General features: G+C 32.0%; 1 protein-coding gene across 1 annotated transcript; it reads left to right on the top strand.

The window, feature by feature from the left end:
- The first annotated feature begins 10 nt into the window (after nucleotides 1-10).
- On the top strand, nucleotides 11-23,893 carry LOC124359063 (centrosomal protein 43-like). The gene is made up of 8 exons (XM_046811468.1): nucleotides 11-247; nucleotides 5,192-5,245; nucleotides 9,426-9,633; nucleotides 13,237-13,319; nucleotides 15,162-15,376; nucleotides 16,082-16,221; nucleotides 18,890-19,008; nucleotides 23,566-23,893. The coding sequence occupies exons 1-8, from the start codon at nucleotides 167-169 to the stop codon at nucleotides 23,665-23,667; spliced, it is 1,002 nt and encodes a 333-aa protein (XP_046667424.1). The 5' UTR covers nucleotides 11-166; the 3' UTR covers nucleotides 23,668-23,893.
- Nucleotides 23,894-24,823: the final 930 nt, after the last annotated feature.

Below are 24,823 nucleotides of genomic sequence, written 5' to 3'. Positions count from 1 at the left end.
AACAGCTTACGGCTGCTAACTTTAGACTGGTTTCGGTTGTCAGTTGTACGAATATCATATGTTTTGTTTTGTTTTGAGAAATCTAAATAGGTCTTATTAACTTCTGGTTTCTGTTAGTAAACAAACAAAGTAGTTTAATTGAACAGTAGAGTAGCTACTGTGTAGAATGTCTGTCAATGGAAATACAGAACTTCGTGACTTGGTGTCACAAACATTGGAAAATACCGGAGTTTTATCAAAGATTAGGGTAAGCAATTTGACCCATATAAAGTTTTATTTTGGTAATAGATTTCTCTGTTGTAACTTAAAATTATTTAATGGCATGTAGTTAAAAAACTTATAGTTAGTTTTAGTGGTGGGGTTTTTCGTATCAATTGGGCCTGTATAGAATATCTCATAATAGTTCTAAAGGTGCTCTCATATATTTATTGACATCAAAGTTTTAATGTAGGTCTAAATGATAAGTTTAACATCTCAAGATGGAGTACAACACAAATTATACATGAAACAGCCAGTACCTGTTTTGACATGTTGAATGTAATCGCCAGTTTTATCTTTTTCTGGCATAAAACAGCCCTAAAATCAGAATCCAAGATCTTTGTTGTCGTTATATCTGTTAGACTTACTTATAATTGTTGTTGTTAATATATAAATATACAGCCAACTCATACAGTGCTGAATTAATTTATAAACCCTCAAACTGACAATATTAATCCTGTTAGTACTGGCACACACATTTTTCAGGTGGGTTAAGCTATTTAAAAATATTTGTAACTGTCTAACAGAATCAAATCCAAGTACAAAAGTCAAGGAAAATATAGTCTAGGCTGATATGTAATTCAATTCATAAAACCCCAAAATTAAGGCTTGAAGCAAATCTGTGATTGCATTTATGTAAAAAGTAATTCTGAGTAAATACAGGGTAAACTCAAATTTCTTTCATATTTTAGTATGTTGATCAAGTAATTCTTAGAAAGTGAGAAACATGAAAATTAAGTATCCGAAAGCTATTGTTGATCTTCCAAGTGATAAGAAGATTCATTGTGTCACGCTTCTTAACTTGTCCAACCTGAAAAGGGGTCGTAGGTTTTCACTTGATTAGAACTTTATGTTTAGATACTATCTTAAGAGATATTTTTTTACAGAGTGGGCACCAAAGGTCACACTGTTGGTTGGGGGAGTTTGTGATCGGTACTTTCCCATGAGATCCTGTTGAATTATTTTGCATGATTTTTGCATTATAGTTCTGATTACAAATGCTCCTGGGATTATGATAATAATTACTCTGTATGACCCCAGCCAATGCTGGCACCAAAAAAGACCCACTCGAGACATTACAAAAATTAAAGCTCAGACACATTAGCACTCCAATATTGATGTGTATTGCATCAGTTAATTAAATAAGGTTCGGGGAGACTTTAATAAGCGGCCTACAGCCGTTGTTCGATTGTTTTTATCAAACTATTTGATATATTATCCAAATTCGATATTATATACTCTTATTAACCGTACTAAACAAGTATTATAATACATTTACAATAAGAATAATAAATTACAATTTTTAATAACATATATTTTACAGTAACATTACCAAATAATAAAACCATTGCCTAGACCTACACATCAGAATACGTTATAATATGTATAGATTGCACGGTTAGCAGTGAGCAAATGGGGTAGGGTATGATAAGCGGACCCGGGTTTTTTATATCGAAATTGGCAAACGATATTACTGAATCATAACCATCGATATAATCGTTACTGATTAATTATTTTGAACAATTAACTTAATCTATATCAACAGCTGTAAACACTTTCAGATAATATATACATAATCGTACCGAAAAACGTATGTGAAATTTGTGGGAAAGAAACGACTATAACTGTGAGAGGAGCAAATATGGTCGTCTTCAGTTTTGCTAATTTTGGTTATAATAATTTGTTTGATCACTGTAAATATTAAATTCATATTTTAATTTAAAACATGTGATTGTTATTGAGGACTATAGATACTTTTATATCGATTGATAGTCTAGGATTTGAGATGTGAATATTAGGTATCGATGATTACATACTTCGATATAAAAAACCGGGTCCCCTTATCGTACCCTACCGAGTAACTGCTTTTGTGAAGGTAGTAGCCAAACCCACACGTGCATCTAAGAATTTATCACATAATATCTCACATTTATCATCATTTTAAAATTCTCAACAAATTAGTTACTTCTTGCTATTTATTGTTTAAATGACAAATGACTGTAACTAATAAGTAGGAATCATATGTTTTTATAAATAAATTGTAATATCAAATTATTCATTCGGATAAAAACAACCAAAACATTCGATAAAAATAACCGAATAAAGAGTGTAGGCCGCTTATTAAAGTCTACCCTAAGGTTCTACTTTTTATCCATCTATAATATGGGTATAAATGTAGAGTTTAGGACACCCACTAAAATTACTTAAAACCACATTTAAATATTCCTGACAGTGTAAATTATCATTATTACCATGAATTTTTGTAAGGAAGTATTAAAAAGTACTGACAAGTTAATAAAAATAACCTGAATTAATCCAATACCCACTTACATTTAAACAGAATAGGGAACGGGGAGAGAATTTAGTTCTAGGTGAGGAATTAACAAGACGAGAGAAGGAGGGATATCAGGGCTCCCAAAAAACTACAATAGGCTTAATGAAAACTCACCTTTAACCTTAACTACTTAACTGTCGGACTTATCCGAGGGTCATTCAGCCAACATGAGAACTGACCAGCCTACTTGAGAGCCAAACCTTCAACCCAATCAACTGCCATAACTTCCTTATATTTCATGTTTCCTCACCCTAAACGGTCACTTTCTACATTAGTACCTACCATAAGGGAGTTTTTAACAATTTTAGTGCAAAGAATTGGGTGTCTATAAACTGTATAAATACCGTATTTAGTATCTATTTGACTTGCCAACATGCTTAGGTCTGATTTGACTGTTTTCCTGCATGCGAGTAATAATGCTTTAAACCTTCTTTCCATTCAGCAATGTTAACAATGGTTTTCTAACACTTAATTTTAATTTTTCTTATTTTCTAGGGACTAGGCTACCTGATTGTCATACTAAAATATGAAAAATATTCTAATTAAATGAAAATCTGGTTGGATGACGTTAAGTAGCGGGCCATAGGAGCCACACATTCAACTGTCATTTTTGCTGCACCTTCGTATAGTTAGCAACCCTGGTTAAACCAAAACTGCAGGACTCAGTTATACCCCACTTTCCACACCACATACCACTAACCAGTACAGGAAAGTTTGATGAACTACATCTGATCTAGTGTTTACACCATGAGTAAGATAAAACAGTAGAGTCCCACTATTCCAAACCCAACTTTTCTGAAAATTTGACTATTCCGAACAAAGTTCAGGAAAAATACTGATTTTTAAATTTAAAAAAATATATGTATATATACATATGTATTAAATATTTGTTTATTAACTTCAAAACTAAAAAAAGAAGTAATTAGTAGAAAAAGGTAGGAATTAAAAAGACTGTAGTGAAAAACATACGTTCATTGTTATACAAAATATACTGTACAAGGACATTTAATAAAGATACGATTGTGCTTAGAGCCTAGGTTTGTGGAAAAGACTAAACAATTTACACACACTTAAACAGTCAAGTCAATGGTTTTTTTTATGACGAAGTGTAGTGTATCAACTTGAGGATGCCATTCATTGGTGTTGATGAAGCGTGTTGTTTAGTGTAGCACAAGGTGAGGTCAAGAGCATTTGCCATGCCAAAGTGGATTAGTCTGCCCTTCCCACTAACTGTGATTAAACTGACTTTCACGAGCCGATCAACGCCGATATGTCGATAATATTCATCAAATCCATCTATTCTGAATACAAACAGTATTCGGTCCCAATTAGTTCTTATTAGCAGGACTTTACTGTATAGCTGATTAAAAATTAATTTTAAGGTAATTCTAAGCAATATATGGGTCAACCTCGATTTTTCTCATATTACAATATAATGTTCCAATAGTCAATTACAAAAGGAAATGAGTAGAATTTCTTGCCGGAAAGCAGTTATAGGGAGCAGGCAACCGCCAGACGGTCATATATTGCTTAGAGTTACCTATTAGTGATCAGGGGCACTGACGTGATCTGGGCTTCAAATTTGGAACTACTCGAGTTAATTTTTTTCTAAAAGAGCAAGCAGCGCGAAGCGCTGCGCAGCGGGCAGGCATCGTGCGTGATCCTTTTTTTTATTAAAAATTTCTGATAAATTGTTATTACATATTACAATATAATGTAGGTAATGTATGAAAAACAATTTTAAACACATAATTACATGCTGGAAAGCAAAGTAAACCTATATAATCCGCCCAATACAAAATCTCCGTAAAAATCTGGTAAAGGAATCTGTGTCATTCCTTTGGCCTGAATCAATTCAGTATAGACGAAGATCACGCACGATGCTTGCCCGCTGCGCAGCGCTTCGCGCTGCTTGCTCTTTTAGAAAAAAAAAAATTAACTCGAGTAGTTCCAAATTTGAAGCCCAGATCACGTCAGTGCCCCTGATCACTAATAGGTAATTCTCGCGGTTGCCTGCTCCCTATAACTGCTTTCCAGCAAGAAATTTAGTCATTTCCTTTTCTAATTGACTATTGGAACATTATATTGTAATATGAGTTGCCTGCTCCCTATAACTGCTTTCCGGCAAGAAATTCTACTCATTTCCTTTTCTAATTGTTTATTGGAACATTATATTGTAATATGAGAAAAATCGAGGTTGACCCATATATTGCTTAGAATTACCAATTTTAAAATACCCAAAAATAATCCTTTGTTAATTATCATACATAGTTGCCTTTCATTCCTAAATTACAGATTCAATTTTCCTATAGACACACTAGATACAAGACAATTTTTTTAGACATCCTATAGTACTAGTTCCTCTCATAACAAAGTTTTTGTTACATTTTACTTTTTTATTTCTGCCTCTATTATAAGTAGTTCAAGGTTTAAGAATGAAATCTTCTGCCCAATAAATGTAAGATATATTCTACAGTAATTATTTACTTGTTTAACTTAATCCTAATTATTTATAATTATTCATATGTAATATATGTTTACTCATAACTTGTCATAAAGTCTTCAGTAGTTTAATCTAATTTTGTAATGATTGTTCAGGCAGAACTTCGAGCGAATGTTTTCTTGGTGTTAGAAGAACATGAAGCATTTAAGGTAATTGTTATTGTATCCAGTACCAAACTAATGTCAAATATCTTTCTTCACTGTTCAGCAAAATGCAATGTTTTATATTAATTTAGATGTTTATTGTGAGTAAATGATTGTACTAAACAACAATACAAAAACTTCAGAGAATCCATAAAGTAATAGCTGTATAACTAAATCTTTGTAACCTTAGCTAATTTATTGTTTTGTAATAGAAAATTCTGTACATTAATCGACTTTAGACTTTAATTCAATAAGTCAATCAATCAAATTCTTAATTACATTAGTCAAAAATATTAATAGAATCATATGTATTATGTATAAAGTACAAGTATTTAGTGAAAAATCGTTAAATAATTTAGAAAATAATACAATTCTGAGTCTAACAAGTATGAACAAATACTGTTACTTTAAGTAACCATAATTTATTATTAAATGCAAGTAAAATTAATTTTATCGTGTTTCCAACAGAGTAAAGTAAACAGCCCATTGATTCAGCTATAAATATTAAAGTTTTGAAAAAAGTAAGTTTGACAAAATTTTTAGGTCTAATTGTAGATGAAAAATTGACATGGAATCTCCACATTGACCATGTAGTAAATAAAGTTACTTCAGGAGTATAAGCTACTTACCGAATGTCCACATTTTGTTCAATTAATACATTGAAGGCACTCTATTATGCACTGGTCGAATCATCTGTTGCCTTTGGTATTGCTATTTATGGTGTTACATCAAAGCAGAACTTAGATAGAATTCTTCTTCAAAAAAAAAAGAGCTATAGGAACCATGTGGAATCTGAATGTTGACGTTTCAGTTCACCAACATTTTTCTCACTTGGCACTATGACTGTCTACAGTCTCTGTGTGTTTCATACCACACTACATGTTAAACGATCATAATATTATAGTTTAATTCCTAAGCTAGGTGGCAGACATACTTATTTTACCAGACATAGAAATGAAATTGCCATTGACTCCTATAGGCTAGAACCCCTCAACAAAAAAACATCAAGCGCATGTGAAAAACTTTTATCGAGGTATCCTGTGGAATTAAAAGGCATTTATAACTTAAAAATGTTTTAAAAAGTTGTGTGATCACTATTGTTTGTGTGTGTGTGTGTGTGTGTGTGTGTGCGCGCGCGTGTGTGTGTGTGTGTGTGTGTGTGTGTGTGTGTGTGTGTGTGTGTGTGTGTGTGTGTGTTTAGCCTATATTAGTTTTTTAGTTTGTTTTTTCTAATGACGCCTTTCAATGTATACCACTGTATAGCCTATATAGCTTTGTGAATAAAGCTATTTTCAATTCAATTCAGTCTGAACTAGAACCAACAAATAAATTTTAAAATAAGCTATCGGTTATATTTTAAAATTATTTTGAACTAGATGGGTTCGAATCTATAAAAGTTTAAATGTAAATAAAGGTCAAGTGATATGTCATTTTAAAGTTTATGTATGGTTTAAAAGCTGTGCCAGTGTTGTTTTAAAAGTTGTAACAATGTTGAGGAATCCACATTGTTATTGAAAAATTCATTCTCATAAAAACAGCTTAAATAAGTTTTAATCCAGTTAAATCTACTTAACTGAGCATGTGAACAAGAGGAATCAATTGGTAATTTGAATGATTGGATTTTCAAAAATGTCAGCTGTAGACTTATTTTTTAATTCTCTTTTTAATCAAATCAGTTCAATTAAGCTGCATGCTAATGTTTATTTCCAGAATTATGTTTTCATTTTCCAAATATCGTAAAATCAATCTATAACATTCTTAGTGAAGAAACGTTTTCTTTTTAGACGAAAACTGTCATTGATCACCCCTTTGCCTAGACTATTTTGTGTCACCTTGTATTAGTAAGCTCATGTTTCATCGAAAATATAGAAAGTTTTGGCTTAAACTGTCCTTACAACACATCAAAAGATATTTCAGAAATATTAATTGTTTTAGAACTTTTAAGTCCAGATGTCGATTTTGAAAATTGAAATAAAATGAAACTAACTTAAATGTTAATACTTCACAATAAGAACTTTTAATGAATTAAATAAATTGAAATTAAAAGTCACTTGTAATAAATTAATTCAAATCAAATAATTAAAATAAAATACCTTTCACACATTTATGTATTTGCTTCTAATACACTTCTGCTCTCGTCAACTTACTTGATCGGTACTTCAATATATTTGTTTGTTACAATAGATTCTTTAGTTTGTACTTTACTGACTGGAATATATATTTATAATATATATTTTCTAAATTCCTTGAGATTACACATTACACATAGGTATTTTTAAATGGGGCAAATTTTTGTTAGAATTTTTTTTAATGTATTGTTAAAATAGGCCATGTGTAGAGGATAAAACTTTGACATTAATGTGATTTTCTTCGGGTTTTTCATTTCTTTGTTTGATTATTTCAGCTCTCGTTTTATCAGCAGTTTTGATAGATTTATCAGTGATTGCATGCATTTTTTATCCATAAATAGATTATGATATTTTTTATTTTCCTTACAATTTTTCTTTAATTTTTATATGTCATACATTTTTGGTAGTTATTAATTTGGTTTTCTCTAACCGAGGTTCGTAAAAAGATCACCTCATTTTGATAAATATCTTTGTTTGTCAAATGTATTTTAGAGTTGTAATGTCTTTCTTATTTTTTATTTTAATTTCCTCTTTGCAATAGAGACAGCTTATTTTTTTCTCACTCCATTTATTACAGAAAATATTTTTAATTAAAGATTTAAAAAATCCACATTTCTCAAATATCTACCATTTTTCAATGATTTTGAGAGATTATTGATAGATTTTGTGATTTTTCTATTAACATTTTCTTCTTTATCTGTAGCAGATTTTTCATTGGTTTAACGCACATTTTTAGGTTTTTTTACATATTATTCAGTTGTTTTTATAATAGATTTCTTTTCAGATGTTTCAAAGATTTTTCATATATTGATTTATTCATACTTTAGTGGCTGGAATATATATTTTAAGAATTCCATGAGAGTACCTGTGGACAAAAAAACAAATTACAAAAGGCTTCTACAATCTTACGTGATTTAGAGGAGATTTTAAAAGGGGCAAACTATAACTTTTTGGTTTAGCTAATTCACATCAGATAATTGGGGCACCTAAAAATAATCAAAAGTTGAGAATCAATATACAAATTAATAATAACAATCAGTAGTTTACCTACTCTGTAAGGTTTAGTAAGGTCAAGTCACCAGTTGGCCAAGTAGCAGCATAAGACACTTCTTCGTAAGTTTAAGTCAGACTGGTCCTCGAGGCACAGTTCCCTTACTAAGCAAGTTTTAACTTGTGAGACAGATAAATTAGCTCCTCTCGCCAGCCACAAGCTGCAGTTTACGTGACTATCGAGAGCCCGGATGTGGATGATTACAAATCATTCAATTTGCACATTGCCTCTGGGAGCCTATGTTCCAAGGGTAATTGCAGTGAAGCAAAACAGAATTATGCCCCACAGTGTACTATACTATTTACAAACGGTACATCACCCCACACACAAAACTGCAATTTACCCTGGAAATACCTATTTTAAACAGACAATTATATAATTCAGACGATATTGGCTTCGTTTTCCAAAACTAAAAATCATGACAGTAACTGTGCTTCACATCCAAGAGGTTACTGCCTGTAGACCAAGAAGTGGTGCAATGCATGACACCAGACACGCCTCTCCAGATACCATCTGCCTCTCCACCAGAGCTCATTGTATGAGAAGAAAATCTAATATATAGGTTGAAAGATGCACAACTTACTTCCAGAGAGGATCCTAATAAAAGTGGAAACAGTCTGAAGACAAATCACCCATTGTACTCACTGGACAAATTATAGCAATGGAGGGCTAATTGAAGACTACAACTTGAAAAATTTGTAATTGTTAATTTCCTTTTTAAATGTAATGACACACTTCCAAGTTTCTGTAAATAAAGAATGCTTTGACTTTGATGTTACCAAGCCTGAAAGTTCTTATATTTCAAACACGATCAAAAATTATAATTTGCTTAAATATTATATAATTTGTAAGATATTACAAGGACTTTATGTGTGTTCTTCTGCTCATAACACTAAACACAAATTGGATCAAATGGAGTATAGAAATAATCGTGAAAATTCATATATTTTTTTAAACATATCGCACTAATCTTCTTGTATTAATACGTGTTGTTTTTAAATTTTAGGGCAGAAATCTACCATTTTGCAATTCGGTTTTGAAAAACTTTTTATCTACTCAAGAAGGTATTGCTGCCATAAGCCTAGTAAGAGAGTTTCTGGAGTTTTTTGGTTTGGAGTTCACAGTGAGTGTTTTCGAACCAGAAACTCAAGCTGGCAGTGACTATACATATGTGGGACGCAACAAACTTGCTCACAATCTTAAACTGGACTCAGGTCAGTAAATAAAGGTTACGTTCTTGCACAGTATCGTTAATTAGTTATATACAGGGTTCACAGTGAGTGTTTTCAAACCAGATACTCAAGCTGGCAGTGATTATACATATGTGGGACGCAACAGACTTGCTCACAATCTTAAACCGGACTCAGGTCAGTAAATAAAGGTTACGTTCTTGTGACACAGTATCATTAATCAGTTATATACAGGGTGGTCATTACCAGTCTTCTAATACTTTGGGATTTTGTTTTACATAAAAATTAGCAAAAAAGTTCATATGAAGGTATGTCCCAAAACTTTTTGTTTTCCGTTTATGTGTTTATTATATAAAAATTATATCTTTTGAACAAGTAAAGATAAAGTTATGAAACTTGAGAATTGTATTAACCTTTGTGAAAATAAAATATTAACATAATCCTTTTACCCGTTTCAAAATGGCGGACGTTTAATTTATTCCATCAAAATAACTCAAAACCGATTAATGACCGTCATTCTAAAATGGGTCGAAGGATTTTGTTAATATTATATTGTACAAAAGATTTATCAAAGTTTAATACAATTCTGACGTTTCATAACTTTATCTTAACTGGTTCGAAATATAATTTTTTTAAATAAAAAACACATACAAGCAGATAGATGGAAACCAAAGGTTTAAGGACACACCTTCATATAAACATTTTTGCTCATTTTTATATGTAGAACAAAATTCCAAAGTATTGGAACATTTTTACTGAACACCCTGTATATTCCTACCAATAAAGAGAAAATGACAAATACATGTGTGGAATGGAAGGACTTTTTATATGGGAGATTGTATTTAGCTTATAAGTTTGTAACTCAACAAAACTCTCTAAGAGCCATGAAATTTAAGGCAGTGATTTTTACAGAGCATATACACCTTAGTGTGTCATTTAATCTTCTGAAGATTACAGTCATGTAACTCACGGTGTATTGCTCTCACTTAACTTTGTACCATTCACACCCTAAGAATTGATTCAAATCAAAACATATAAGTATATGTTATTTAGTTTTCCCCCCATTTTTAACTCAAAATATAATATTCAGTAAAATCTATACTATTTATGGAATCAATATCTTAGGTATTGACGTTATATTGTGGGATGTATTGGAAATTTCAATACCTAATGTGGATAGTTTAGTTCATTGAGAACCTGTGATATCTTTTTTTTTAAATTTCAATATATATTTTTCGGGGTTAAAGCCCCATTTAATGGTTAATTTTATAGAAGTGAAGATGGCACAATGACTAGAATGAACCTATGTTTTGGCCAGTACAAGGGTTGTTGTAGTCTGGTAGTTTAGTAGGCTAAGGGTTGTTGTAGTCTGGTAGTTTAGTAGGCTAAGGGTTGTTGTAGTCTGGTAGTTTAGTAGGCTATTGAAAACCAGTGGATTTCACCACTGGTTTCACAACAGGTTACAATCACCAGATCAGGTGAATATGTGCAGTCAATCTATTGATGTAAAATCTTTAGTTAGTTCCTTCAGTCGCCAATGTTGTATTTGTTTTTTCTGCTTTTTTGTTGTAAGAGCGTTTTTTTATTGTTCCCAATAATGTTTGTAGTAAGTTCATCTGAGAGGGAAGGAGAATTTTGTATACAAGCTGGTGGGCCCAGACTGTTGAGAGACTTGAATAGTTCTTATTGAAATTTTGTAAAAGTCTATGTGACTAGTAAAAAAATTGTTCTACTTATCATTCGGATGGATTTTTGTTGTCAAATGAAGGTTTTTGAGCTGTGTGGATGTAGTTCTGCCACGGCAGAAACAAGATGGCGGAAAAAAAACGGATGGACGAGAGTTGGCCTTTATTATATTATTGGTTTATGCTAGATGACTTCTTAAAACGATACTGTGACTTCGCATTGGTTAATTACAAATTTCTAATCTGTTTGATACTTTAGGTTTTATTGTTAGTTAATTTCTCAGAATTGGCTCTCAAATCGGTTGGTTTGCCAGTTTATTGTATGAAGCCTCAATTAATTTCCTTTTGAAAAAATTAGGTTCCCCATGTTATTTCTTAGCTTCATCTCAATTTATATGATGGTCTTTGTAACAACAATGATGCGTTATTTCCGCTATCTTGTTTCTGCTGTGACAATCGCTATTTACTTTTGGCCTCTGGTCAGTTCTATTTGATTGGTTAGTGAGTGCAGACCTGTTGTGCCCTGTATTCTGTAGATAGTTTTAATAATTAGTGTTTAGTTTTTATTAAGTGCATGTTTTAGAATTAGTGTGCATGATATAGACACACAACATGGCTGTTGTGGTCCCTTGACTTATGCGATTCACAACGCTCTGGTATGTTTTGTTTACTTTAACCTAGGTTGTAGTCATGCATTAGTTTAGTTATTTACTAGAAGAGATCAGATTTGCAGATCTCGAAACATAGTGTTACTGATTGTATTGACCAATGGAAAATGTCTGGAAAAATCCTGTTTCCTTCACAATCCTTTTATCATAAAAAACAAACCAGACAAAGCAAATAATCCCACACTTTGTTATACTGTATTAAATTTTTTGTACGAAATTTGATACAAATTTTGTATCCATTATTTTTAATGAAAATATGAGCTGAGTTCATAAAACACGTCTAACCTTAGCAGCTGCCACTGAAAAAAGGAAACAAAGAATACAGCTGTAAATTGTATTGTACGTCACATGCATGAGTGCCAACATAATAAAAAAATATTGACAATCGGACTCAGTAAACCCGCAAAAATTAAAAATTTGTTTTTTTCAACACACTTTATGCACCACAAACAGCAGAAAACATAACGCTCCTTAACACCCTTGTGTCTGGTTGATGTGAAGAGGCAAAATACAAAATATAATAGAGAGTAGAAAGCATGGAGGCCAGCCTAGTCTTTGGTTGTTTGGACGTGGCTAAATTCAATGTTTTCTTTCAATATTATAAATAAGGGAGGCTCCCAGCCACAGCATTTTCTCTGGCTGTGTGGACATGGCCAAATTCAATATTTGCTTTCAATATTAGGAAGTAGGGACGCTACCAGCCACAGCATTTTCTCTGCTTGTGTGGACATGGCTAAATGCAATGTCTGCTATCAGCATTAGAAAATAGGCAGGCTCCCAGCCACAGCATTTCTCTGGTTGTGTGGACATGGCTAAATCCAATGTTTGTGTTCAGTATCAGTAAGCAGGGAGTTTTCCAGCCACAGAATATTCTCTGGATGTGTGGACATGGCTAAATGCAATATTTGCTTTCAATATTAGGAAGTAGGGATGCAACCAGCCACAGCATTTTCTTTGGTTGTTTGGACATGCCTAAATGCAATGTTTGCTTTTAATATTAGAAAGTAGGGAGGCTCCCAGCCAGCCTGATTTCAAGTATTGTGCATAGGGTTAAATACAATATTTTCTATTACAGTTGCAAATACTTTTTTATGTCAGTTTTACAGCAGTTAGAATTTATTTATTTTATTGTATTTGCCAGTTATCTATTATTATCTTGAAATAATATAAGAAAATAATATTTTTTACATAATTTATTGTTTTTTTTTTTATTTTTAGTAAAATTGTTAAATCTACATACTTCATGTAACTATATAGAGTTTTTATGTTTTCAGGGAAGAAATCACCTCTAATCGCTCAAATTCTGCAACAAACTAAACTACATGTTCCTGCAACTACAGTTCCTATTGCAAATAAAGTAAGTTAAGTTTTAATGTTACAAATGTCTCAATTTCTCTCATACTTCAGTGAGATATATTGAATTTTTATCTTAAATTAATTTTCTCTTTGTAAATTAAAAACTTAGCTTATGGTCAATGTTAAATGTGGCATGAAACTTTTGTTGAAGAGTTTATAATATGTATTTTGAGCAAAACCAAAAACATGAAAAGAAAACAAACAGAATGATGGTAACACAGATAGATTCCACACAACATAGATTCACTAAACAGTAAAATATCATGCTTTATACTGTTTATACTACCCTACAATCACACTGTACTCTACTTACAGCTCCCTATCATCAACAATGTATTTTGAAAATAGAGATTCCTCTTAACCAGTTGAACTGCTTACATACAGCTGTGCACCTGGTCCCATACATTGGAAATGATTTTACTTTTCTGGTAGATATAGTGTTATAACTATTAATCTATAGGATTTTGTATAGGATTTTGCTATCATTCAAGAGGCTGGTGAAATCCCCCCTTTGTTTGGTTATCTGTCTGTTCGTTTCTCTATCTATTTTCCACAGGATATCTGGAGATATTGGAGATTCAATAAGTGAGATATTGAAATTTTGACACAACTTTAAACAAAGCCTTTATCACAATATGTGCTCGGCATTCACCTTCCTTGTTACTGTTATATTACTAGTTTTCATCAATGCATCCTCTTAGGATTTTTTATAAAAGCATACTGATTAATTTAAAAAATAAAAATTATTGAAGCTTTTTATGATCGTGGAAAAAAACACAAAGTAAACTTGCAATTCTTTTATTTCTAATGTTTGTGGACTTTTTTTGTTAAACTTAAACAAAAATTATATTGTCTAATCTCGATAACTGAAATATCAATGGACTTCCATTTTGTTATGAGTTAGGTATAGATCGAGATATAAATTGTTTGGGTTATTAAGGTTACAAGTTTATGGAATTTGACTTACAGAGGTAAACGAAACATAGAGGTAAAGAAAATAAAAGTCAAGTTACAGAAGAAAAATTTATGTTGTATTCCCTACATCCAAGAACAAAATTAAACGTACATGGGATGTTGAACTAGGCAGCTATTTCCTTCTTGCATAATCCTTCATTCACTTGTTTAATTATCTTACACTTCTCACCGATAGACAAAGTTTTGACCTTTCTTTGAGCACTCGTTGTCACTCAAGTAAGTAAAAGCACAATCAAAGGTTAAGTACAGTACTAAAGCATGTGAGTTGCTGATAAAGACAAGCAGGCAGATGATTGTGACTGACAGGTCACAATATGCTTCTCTAAGCCTACATTGTAATCCTGAAGTTTTTGAGATAGCAAGGTCCGATACAAAAATTCGAATTATAGAGGTAGAATTCGACTTGTGGAAGTCAATTTAAAAAGAGTTCGATTTAACTGTTGGATTTCGAGTTGTAGAAGTAAAATTACTCTGAACTTCAGCTTACAGAGTTGAAATTTAGTCATAAGATTTTTTTGAGTTATCCAAGATAATCTTTTTCAAATTAGAAAGGTTTTCTTAAGAGGATTGGTAAAAATTCAAGCTATCGAGGAATTTGACTTAAAGAGTATCGAGATTCTAATGTATTTTTTAATTTATCTGGCTACATGACTGAATTACAAATAAGTTAATTAGACAGGATTGAGGAATTCTCTTTCGTTAAATTATCATAACCAATGACTTTTAAAATGTTCTTTTTATAACTGTTAATTTTTATAAATCACTAAGTAGATAACAATTGTTTTAAATTGTTTGATTCTTCAATTACCTAGTTATAAACTTTTTATTATTATAAACGGCTTAAGTCACTCTAGTCATGTATTTGTAGATACAGGAACCGGTTAATAATTCTCTGAGGAAAGAAAAGCCAAGAGAAGAAAAGAAAAGTCAAGAAACAAACAATTTAAACCATATTGTAAAAACAGATGTGACTAACGGTCCCAGTGAGAGTTTGGACCAGAAACATCCACAGCCTCCTCCACCTTCGTTCCAGAACCACAACAAGAAGCCTGACAGCCTTAAACTAGATCTCAGTCAGATGAAGTAAGTTGTATATACCTTAGTTGCATTAGTTATATATTGTGAAAACAGGGATATAAATTGATAAACTGTACTTGTGTTTAGTTGGAACTACAGTTTAAAACATTTTTGGTGGCACATTTGGCCGCAACAGACCACTTGGGTCCTTTGATTCATTTCTTGCAGGATCTCTATAACATAGCCAAGAATTGTAATTTGTAACTGTAACTTTTTGTTGTAATAGATTCAAGTTGGCTTTAACTCAATATAAAGTAACATGTAATAATTATATTTGTATAATGACAGAAATAAGCTATTTTAAAGCATGTAGCCTGAAATTATATTTAATAATGCATTAAAAGTTTGATTATTCAAGTTGCTGAGTTACCCAAGAACATTTATAAAAAAATAATAACCCTTTAGGAAGCATGTACAAAATTATGCTGAAAACACCAGAAAGATTTTGACTTGCAGAATACTGTTGTAGCATTGCACCACACTGTGTTGTGTTTTGTTTTTCACAATGCAGATACTTTAAAACATTATTTTCTCATCACTGTGCCTACTTTTCTTGTTTTTCATTGTAAATATAAATTACACAGGGCTCCAAGTACTATCCCAACCTCCTTTCTTTGATTCCTTTCAAGTGATTTTCTTTCGTCATACTTTCCATATTGTCCTCATTTTTCTATTATCAGCTTTATTACAGTAGTTGATTATAATTTTCAGCGTAAAATCTGCAGGAGGTTCAATGTCATCTCTCGGTTCTCTCCCTCCTCTTGGAATGAATCCGACCACCAAGAGTAACAGTGGCAGGAACTCCAAGCATGTGTCCAGTGACATCAAGGCACTTTTAGACCTAGGATCTGGTATGTGTTGTGCTAACTAAACAGGTGGGACAATCTCAACCTTACATAAACTGGTCATGAAAATATTGATTTAGTAATTCATAGTGTGTATTGCAAATACAAGATTTGTAATGTTTATAGTGAAAAATTGGCCGTAAAGACATGAATAACCGACATACAAATGTCAGCAAAAATACAATATTGGAAAAGTAACAGTTTGACAATCAATATAGTGTCTTCAGTTTAAAAATATAAAACCAAAATATGTTCAGGAAATCCTACGTGATAGGGTTCTTGGAAAATTAGTAGGTAATCTCATTGTTAGATTCTTTAGCAGTTCCAATTTCTGGCTTACAAAACTTCTGAGGCTGTTCGTTGTCTTTTATTTGTTTGATGGAGTTGTTGCTGCTTAATGTTATGAGAGTTGTGTGTATTTAAGCACTAAAACCAAATGCTATGAAAAAACTGACTTCCAGTACAGGAATGCGTAGTGGAAAATTCACTTGAAGCTGTATAGGCATGCAATATTTTCAAGAGAATATTCTATAAATGTCGAAATCACAATAAATATCATATTTCAATAATATTGCTTTGCTTCTCTTGTCCGGTTTTTCTGACCACACCTTGCAGTGCATGAATTTTATATTTTACTGTAAATTTTATGAAATATGCAAATATCATGAAATAAAAAAATATTTTTTAAGTTAAGAACAATAATAATTAAGTAGTGCGAATATTGATTACAATCTCCATTTCACCTTCCGTTTCGTGCAGCTTATGAGCTCCTTTGTAGTCTACATGTCTCTGATGTTGAAACTTGAAAGGTTTTGTTTTGAACGTCTTCTTCGCCGAAATTCTATGGATGCCTTCAGAAAGACATGGAGGAATCAATCTGTACCAGTGTCAGATTCCAGATGTGCTGCATTATGTGAAAGGTGAAATGGAGCATTACTTAATATTTGAATTGAATCAACCCTTCCCATCATAGCTATGCGTGGAATTCAGTAATTTGAAAACCATTTAACTTGTATTTTCAAATATGTTAAAAGTATCTACTTTTCCTTTATTATTAAAACATTGGAGCAACAGTCTGGTACAGCATAATGCTATTGAAAGTCTTTACTCTAATAAGGCAGTTCTCTATTCAGAAATCCTGGACTGCTGATGAGAAGTGTTTTTACTGTATGGCTGGTGATATGCACCATTCATTGGGTGTTTTCACAATCTAGTATTTAAAAGCAATCAATTTAAAGATTATTTACACAGATAAAATTAATGGTTTGTTATAGAAAAGATATGTTCAAAATTTCCATATAAGACATGTAAATTATTCTTAAGAAAATTATACCAGTTAATTTTGTAAATATAAAATGTAACCATTTAAATATTTTAAGAGAACATTCTCTTCTTGCATGGTTTCATTATCGTAATTGTTTACACATTTAAATAGAAAAATCTCTACTCAAGCAGTTTGTAAAATATAATTGTTTGAAATATTAAAAGAGATATATCTTCATGCTGAATATGTTTATGGAATTTATCTTAAAGTTAAAAATTTGAAACATTATATTCAAGTATAAATTTCGTCATTAAAATCATTGGAATCTAATTTGTTATTAGAAATTAATATTATAATTTGTTCAAGATCAATAATAAATTTTGATGTATAATAAGATACTTCTGATTTTAAATAATGTTAAAACTATTGAAAGAAATTAGAATTTGAAATAAAATAAAATATGTGTTACTTCATGTGAGTGTGTTGAATTACCGATCGAACCTACTAATAATACTAATAAATAATACTAATAAAGTACTAATAAATTCTCTCACACTATAGTCAAGCAGATATATATACAGAGTGGTTCATAATCTAACTTTACGTGGTAAATTCACTCCAGTCTCTAATATCACCACAACCGCACAAGCCACCAACATTATATGGGGGAGGCTATCCCACAGAAACCTTACACGTGTCACAACGCTCTGGTATGATTTGTTTAGTTTAACCTAGTTTGTAATTATGTGTTAGGTTAGTTATTTACCTGAAGAAGAGATAAGATTGCATATCTTGAAATGTAGTGTTACTGAACAATGGCAAATGTCCAGAAAACTCCTGTTTCCTTCACGAGTTAAAACAATTTTGAAATACTAATGGTTGCAAACTTTGACTTTGATAAAGGGAATATTTTGTTGTAAATATTGTGTAAGCCTTATCTCTTCATTAAGTAAGAAAAAATTTGTAATTACTGAAATAGTGTAGACAAAATAGAAAACTAGAACAAATAGAAGTTTTTTTAATTGATTTGATTATTTAATTGTCTTTTTCAAAATAAAAAAATGTTCATCATACCATAAAAAATCAAAGTTAATTTTTTTAGGACACAAAATGTACACAAAGATTACAACTTTTTATGGACCTGTTAGTGCATGGTGATATAATTATAATAAATGGAGTTCAAATGAGTAATGGTTTAATTTTGTAGAACTCAGTACTAAAAGTGTTAACAGTGAATGTTTTAAATATATAATATTGCATTTTTATGTATTTTTATATGGTACTATTTTCTTATGTTAGCTTTACTATTTCTGAGGAGGTATGTTACAGCCATATTCAGGAATAAGAATGACAACATGAAGGCTAAATAAATTGAAATTACTAATAATCGGAATTTGCCTTTTTTCTTAGATTCACCAGAACACTATGAGGAGGATTTCCATTTGTCCGGAAGTGAGAAGACTAGTAAAGGCACCAACAGGTCATTGTCTGGCAGTGGCAGCGAGATAGAGGAGGAGATGTCTGTAGGGGTGAGTCACCAAACAAAACAAAATTACCGTTAATGTAACATTTCTCAGGAAATGAGAAGACAAGTAAAGGCACCAACAGGTCATTGTCTGGCAGTGGCAGCGAGATAGAGGAGGAGATGTCTGTAGGGGTGAGTCACCAAACAAAACAAAATTACCGTTAATGTAACATTTCTCAGGAAATGAGAAGACAAGTAAAGGCACCAACAGGTCATTGTCTGGCAGTGGCAGCAAGATAGAGGAGGAGATGTCTGTAGGGGTTAGTCACAAAACAAAACAAATTTACCGTTAATATACCATTTGTTAGGAGGTGAGCAGAAAAGTAAAGGCACCAACAGGTCATTGTCTGGCAGTGACAGCGAGATAAAGGAGGAGATAGTTGTCTGTAGGTGAGTCACCAACAAAATAAGACCGTTAATCTAACATTTGTTAGAAAGTAGAAAGACAATCAAGTGCACCAACACATCATTGTCTGGCAGTAGTAGCGAGATAAAGGAGGAGATAGTTGTCTGTAGGTGAGTCACCAAAAATAAAAAAAATAATACTGTTAAACCCATAAGAGACTACTGTGACCATATGGTCACAGTTTCAGTATTTTATTTTTTGGGTTGGTATGCCTGATTCATGAAGCTGGTTTTGATTTTTTCTTAGCCAGCTGACAGAACAAGAGTTATTCTTCACCTGTAGTGTTATTGTTTGATGGTTGGTTTCAGTTGTGAGGAACAGTAAAGTATTAAATTTACTTATGTTACAACATGGCTGATTTTCTTGACAACAATTGGTTGTAAGTATTATAACTTTTTTATATATAAGATAAAACATATCTGAAATATGTCCTATGTTATTTCATAAGCTTTTAACTGGTTATGTTTTAAAGAAAATGCTATGTCAGTTTTAGGTTAATGTCATAGGCCACCTCAAACTTTACTGTGACCCATATGGTCACAGTAGGCTTTCATATGAACAAAAACAATTAATATTGAATATGTTTTACCAGTAATTTTTATTTCGCCTCTCATGTTTTGTGAGGTATATATATTACATTATTATCCTTTCATTTGTTGTTTTTAGGCAACAACTGTCACTGGCCGAGGGATTTACTGTAGCCGAAGCTGTCGATGTAATTGAAAACTTTGTTGATGACGGGGAATCTCGACACCTCAGACGTTGACATCTTTATTTGCCCCCCCAGAAAAAATGATATCCTCACTGATGAAGACTCTGGTCCAGAAGACGAAGGTGGTACCATAAATAATTTGAACGGTGGACAACTATCAGCTCCCGCAGAAATAAGAGTAAGAAGACTTTGTAATCTTGTTGAATCAAGTTGCACGGAACTACAAGATAAAAAACATCGAACCTGGATTGATGGCGACATGGAAGCTCAGAAGACTCTTGCTTTTCAAGCATTACAACTACAGTAAGTTCAGTTCTTTAAGCCCAGTTGAACTTTTTGAGCTATTCATCAACAACAGTGTTATTGAATTGCTAGTTAAAAATACAAACAAGTACGCTTTATTCAAAAACTCTGCCCAGACCCAAAGGTTACGGAGGAAGAAATGAAATGCTTTTTAGCAATTTTGTTACTGTCAGGATACAATGAACTGCCTGGTAAGAAATGCTATTGGGATTCTGGACTAGATATGAAAAATGAAATGGTCTGTCAAGCAATGAGACGTGATAGATTTATTCAAATTATGCGCTTTTTGCACTGTGCAGATAACTCTGAGACAATTCCAAATGACAAAATGTGGAAAATGAGGCCACTTATGAACTTACTCAAATGTAAATGTCTTGACAATTTTTGTACCATCTGAGTTTTTGTGTTTTGATGAGTCCATGGTAAAGTACTATGGCAAAACATGGATGTAAGCAATTTTTGAAAGGGAAACCTATCCGTTTTGGCTACAAGATTTGGAGCCTAAATACTGATACTGGGTACTTGATCAATTTTGAGATTTTTTCAAGGGAAGAACACAACAACAAATGAAACATATTCAAAGCTATTTGGGAAATCAGCAGCTCCTCTTGTATCAATGCTGGATGAAAAACCTCAAGATGAGTTTACCCTACCAGTTGTTTTTTGACAATTTGTTTACAAGTCCAGCACTGATGAAACATCTGAAAGATAGAGGTTATGGTTCTACAGGAACTGTCCGAATCAACAGATTGCCAAAAGACTGCCCTCTTTCATCAAAAAAAGATATGCAAAATGAATCTCGAGGAAGCTTTCAATGTAAAATAGAAAAAGAAGATGGCATATTTGTCGCTCGCTGGAAAGACAAATAGTGTTGTTACAGTCGCATCGACATCATATGGTATTGAGCCTATTGCTAGTGTGAAGCGCTTCTCTCAGTCAGAAAAGAAATATCTCCACATTCAACAACCCTTTGTGATAAAACAGTATAATCACCACATGGGAGGGACGGACCTTATGGATGAGGACATAAGCACCCACAGAATTGGGATCAGGGGAAAGAAGTGGTGGTGGCCTTTGTTTACATGGCTTATAGATCTGGGCACCACTAATGCTTGGCGACTTCTCAGATTGTCAGGGAACAAAATGACAAAACTGACATTTAGAAGAGAAATAGTTCAATGCTACTTAACAAGGTACAAGACTCCTCCAGCTCTTCCCGGCCCAAGTACTTCAAGAAAGGTCTTCGTTGCAAAAAATAAAAATAGTCTACGCTACGATGGTCTACATCACTATTGTAATACCAACAGAAAAGCGCAGGAGGTGCGCAAATAGATTGTGCAGTTCTGTAGAAGAACAGCTTGCAAAAAATGTGACGTCGGCCTGTGTGTAAAATGTTTCGAGAACTATCACAAACTGCAGTAGGCTACTATATATGTCACTCTCTGGAGTCTACAAAAACTTTATAATAATCTGATTTTACTTTACTTAATAGTTTAATGGTTTTAAAGTAAATAATAAAGTAAAGTTTCATATAATGCGATTGGTTGTTTATTTATTCGGAAAAGGTATCTTAAAAGCCTACTGTGACCATATGGTCACACACAAATTTTCGATATAGATACATCACTAGAATAAAATCAATAATTTTCCAATAACAAAAAAGCTTATAGGAAAAAGGGTTTAAATACAAAATAATTTCAAATTCCACAGAAAATAATTCCAGTCCTTTATGGGTTAATATAACATTTGTTAGGAAGTGAAATGACATAAAAAAGGAACCAGCAGTTCTTTGTTTAACAGTGGAAATATTGACTTCATTATGGACATCATTTTGGAACTTTACTAAGAACATATAATGTTCTGTAACATCAATGAGATAACTGATGGTTATTGGGAAAAAACATACATCTTAGAAATATGTTCCATATCATTGCCATATATCATGTTTTTAAGGTCTCTCTTGGAAGAGAATCATATTGAAACCATATGTAGACATGGAAATTACCAGTTTAATATTCTTAGTTAGTTTTCTTAGTTTATCTGTAAATTATTCTGTTAAAATTATAGTCATTTCATGAACATCACACCTCAGCAATTTTTTATTTTAAGAACATTGTATCTCTGCATTTTTTGTCTTACTTTTCCATATTGTTTATTAAGTAAAAATTCTAAAATGAACCCATGGTTAGATATTTGTCCAATCCTAGGAGTACTCTAAAAAAGCCCTCTTTCATTTAAAACAATTGTTAAAATCGCTATAGTAGTTTCACAATAATTGGTGGACATACATAAAAAAAGATATAGAAAAAAATCAAATTATGTATCATCCTCCTTTTTAAAGTCAGTTAAAATAACTTGGCACACTTCATGTGGCATCCAACGTGGGGCCAGAAGGAAATTCCAACTGCAAGGCATGTAACCATTACCCTAAACACATTAGAATATTTAAAATTTAATTTTAATTTATTTAAAATTATTTTGTAAGATTGTAATTTTGTGTCAGATTTATTGTTATTTATAAATTTTAGTATTACAATTTTTTTATTATTCGTATTATTATTCTTGTTTTAAATTATTGTAATGCATGTTTTAGGTAAAGTTTGTGCTAAAATTATAATGACAAATACAATCTTCAATTTAAATAATAAAAACTGAGTATGTTTATAAACAGATTATTAACACATTTATATTATATATTAATTTAAAACAAACTCTCCAATAATGTAAGTTTTTTTATTCTTGTGAGGCCTTTCGTACTCAATGAGAACATCTTCGGACCCACATAACTGAATAAAAGTAATAATTACTATTATTATTATTGTATAACATTTATATTACTTAAAAACAACTCTGACTCGGTTTAAATAAAAAATTTATAATAAAAGTGTTAATTGAACTTTTTCTATTGTACGCTACTCTTATTAGAATATCGACTAAAAGTGACACAAAATATGGTTATCAACGTAAGACTTAATAGTTTTTAGTTTTGTGCTACGTTTTATTATAGAATTTTGAACATGTAGTTTTTTAGAATGATAAATATCAGAGAACGTGAAATACAATAATGCTCTTATTGCAACCACAGTCACTATTTTCTTGTAATAAAAATAATATAATGGTTGTGAATTACTGTATTCCAGATTGATGACCAAGATCAGGATCATGACCAACCTGTAACAGATCAGAGTGGCAGTGGCAGTAGCAGTTACAGTGGCAATGAGAACACTCCCAGGGACTTATGATAAAGTGTCATCTCTAGTTTACTGTACTGTTAACAATCACCATCTATTTCATTATTATGGGTTATTTGTAATTCACATTGTAAATAACAATTTGACCAAACTAGTTACTACGGGGTTACTACATGTTTATCGGCCACTATGATTCTAGTATAAATGTAATCTTGTTTGTACAACTGTATAGAAGTAATATCGGTGCAACCAATAAATATAATATGATCTCTGGCAAGCATGTATTTTGTATGAAATGTAAACTAACCTTAACCCTGGTTTAGTGTAGCAGTATTAACAGACGTATGCATGGTATCATGTGGTGTTCACACTTAAAAAAAATTAAATTATGAGGGTCTATTAAGGATTAATTCTGTGTTTAAACTTTGTTATTGACGATGGAAGGTTTGAAAGGATAATAGGATTTCCTCTTCGTCAGGTGAGAAGACAATTAGTACACATGTATTTAAAAACTGCAACATCCAGCAATGGACTACCATTAAAAAAAAAGAAAATGAACAAAGGGGAACATATCGGAAATGTTCAGATAGGAGAAAATGAGCCCAGGCGTTGTCACTGCATAGAATGCAAGTTACGAGCATAAACGTCAGCAGCACAGGCGAAAGTAGGACACTAACAAAAAAATCAATGTCAGCATTTATTGTGGCATCGCAGCATGTCAACTGTCGCAAAAAAGCCCAAAAAAGTTTAAATATCTTGATTAAGTTCATTGACCAGCTTGGTATGCCATTTTGTCTCAATATGGCAGCCATTCAAACTTAGGCAGGATTCTCAACTTCACTATTTATGAATATAGAGAAAAAACTAAAGTGTTTTGAAATGCTTTAACATTTTGTCATCAACAATTATCGTGTGGCTCGAACAGTTTTTGAGATATTGATTATATGTAGTTCCAATAATCATTTTTTAATTACGAAGAACTAGTGAAAGGAATGCTGAAACAAGTTCTAACTTGTTACAAAAATTTATGTTATAAATATCTCAGCTAAGTTTGTTTACCAGCTGGTACACTATTTCATTTCATTGTGGCGGCCGTTCAAACTTTTTAATAATTCACAACTCCGTTATGTATAAACCTAGAGAAAAATAAGAAGTGTTCTGGGCATCATGTAACAAAGGATGGCCTTTAATCTGTTATCGATAACAT

This window comes from Homalodisca vitripennis, chromosome 4, assembly GCF_021130785.1.
Source record: "Homalodisca vitripennis isolate AUS2020 chromosome 4, UT_GWSS_2.1, whole genome shotgun sequence".
NCBI classification, from domain to species: domain Eukaryota; kingdom Metazoa; phylum Arthropoda; class Insecta; order Hemiptera; family Cicadellidae; genus Homalodisca; species Homalodisca vitripennis.
Note: the sequence above shows the minus strand (reverse complement) of the source record. Positions and strands in the feature narration are given on the sequence as shown.

What these genes read in the sequence shown, in the direction of transcription:
- LOC124359063 (XM_046811468.1), top strand. Translation starts at nt 167, where the DNA reads ATGTCTGTCAATGGAAATACAGAACTTCGTGACTTGGTGTCACAAACA. An exon ending in GAGTTTTATCAAAGATTAGG is followed by an intron (nt 248 to 5,191) that starts GTAAGCAATTTG and finishes ATGATTGTTCAG; the next exon opens with GCAGAACTTCGAGCGAATGT. An exon ending in CAATCTTAAACTGGACTCAG is followed by an intron (nt 9,634 to 13,236) that starts GTCAGTAAATAA and finishes TTATGTTTTCAG; the next exon opens with GGAAGAAATCACCTCTAATC.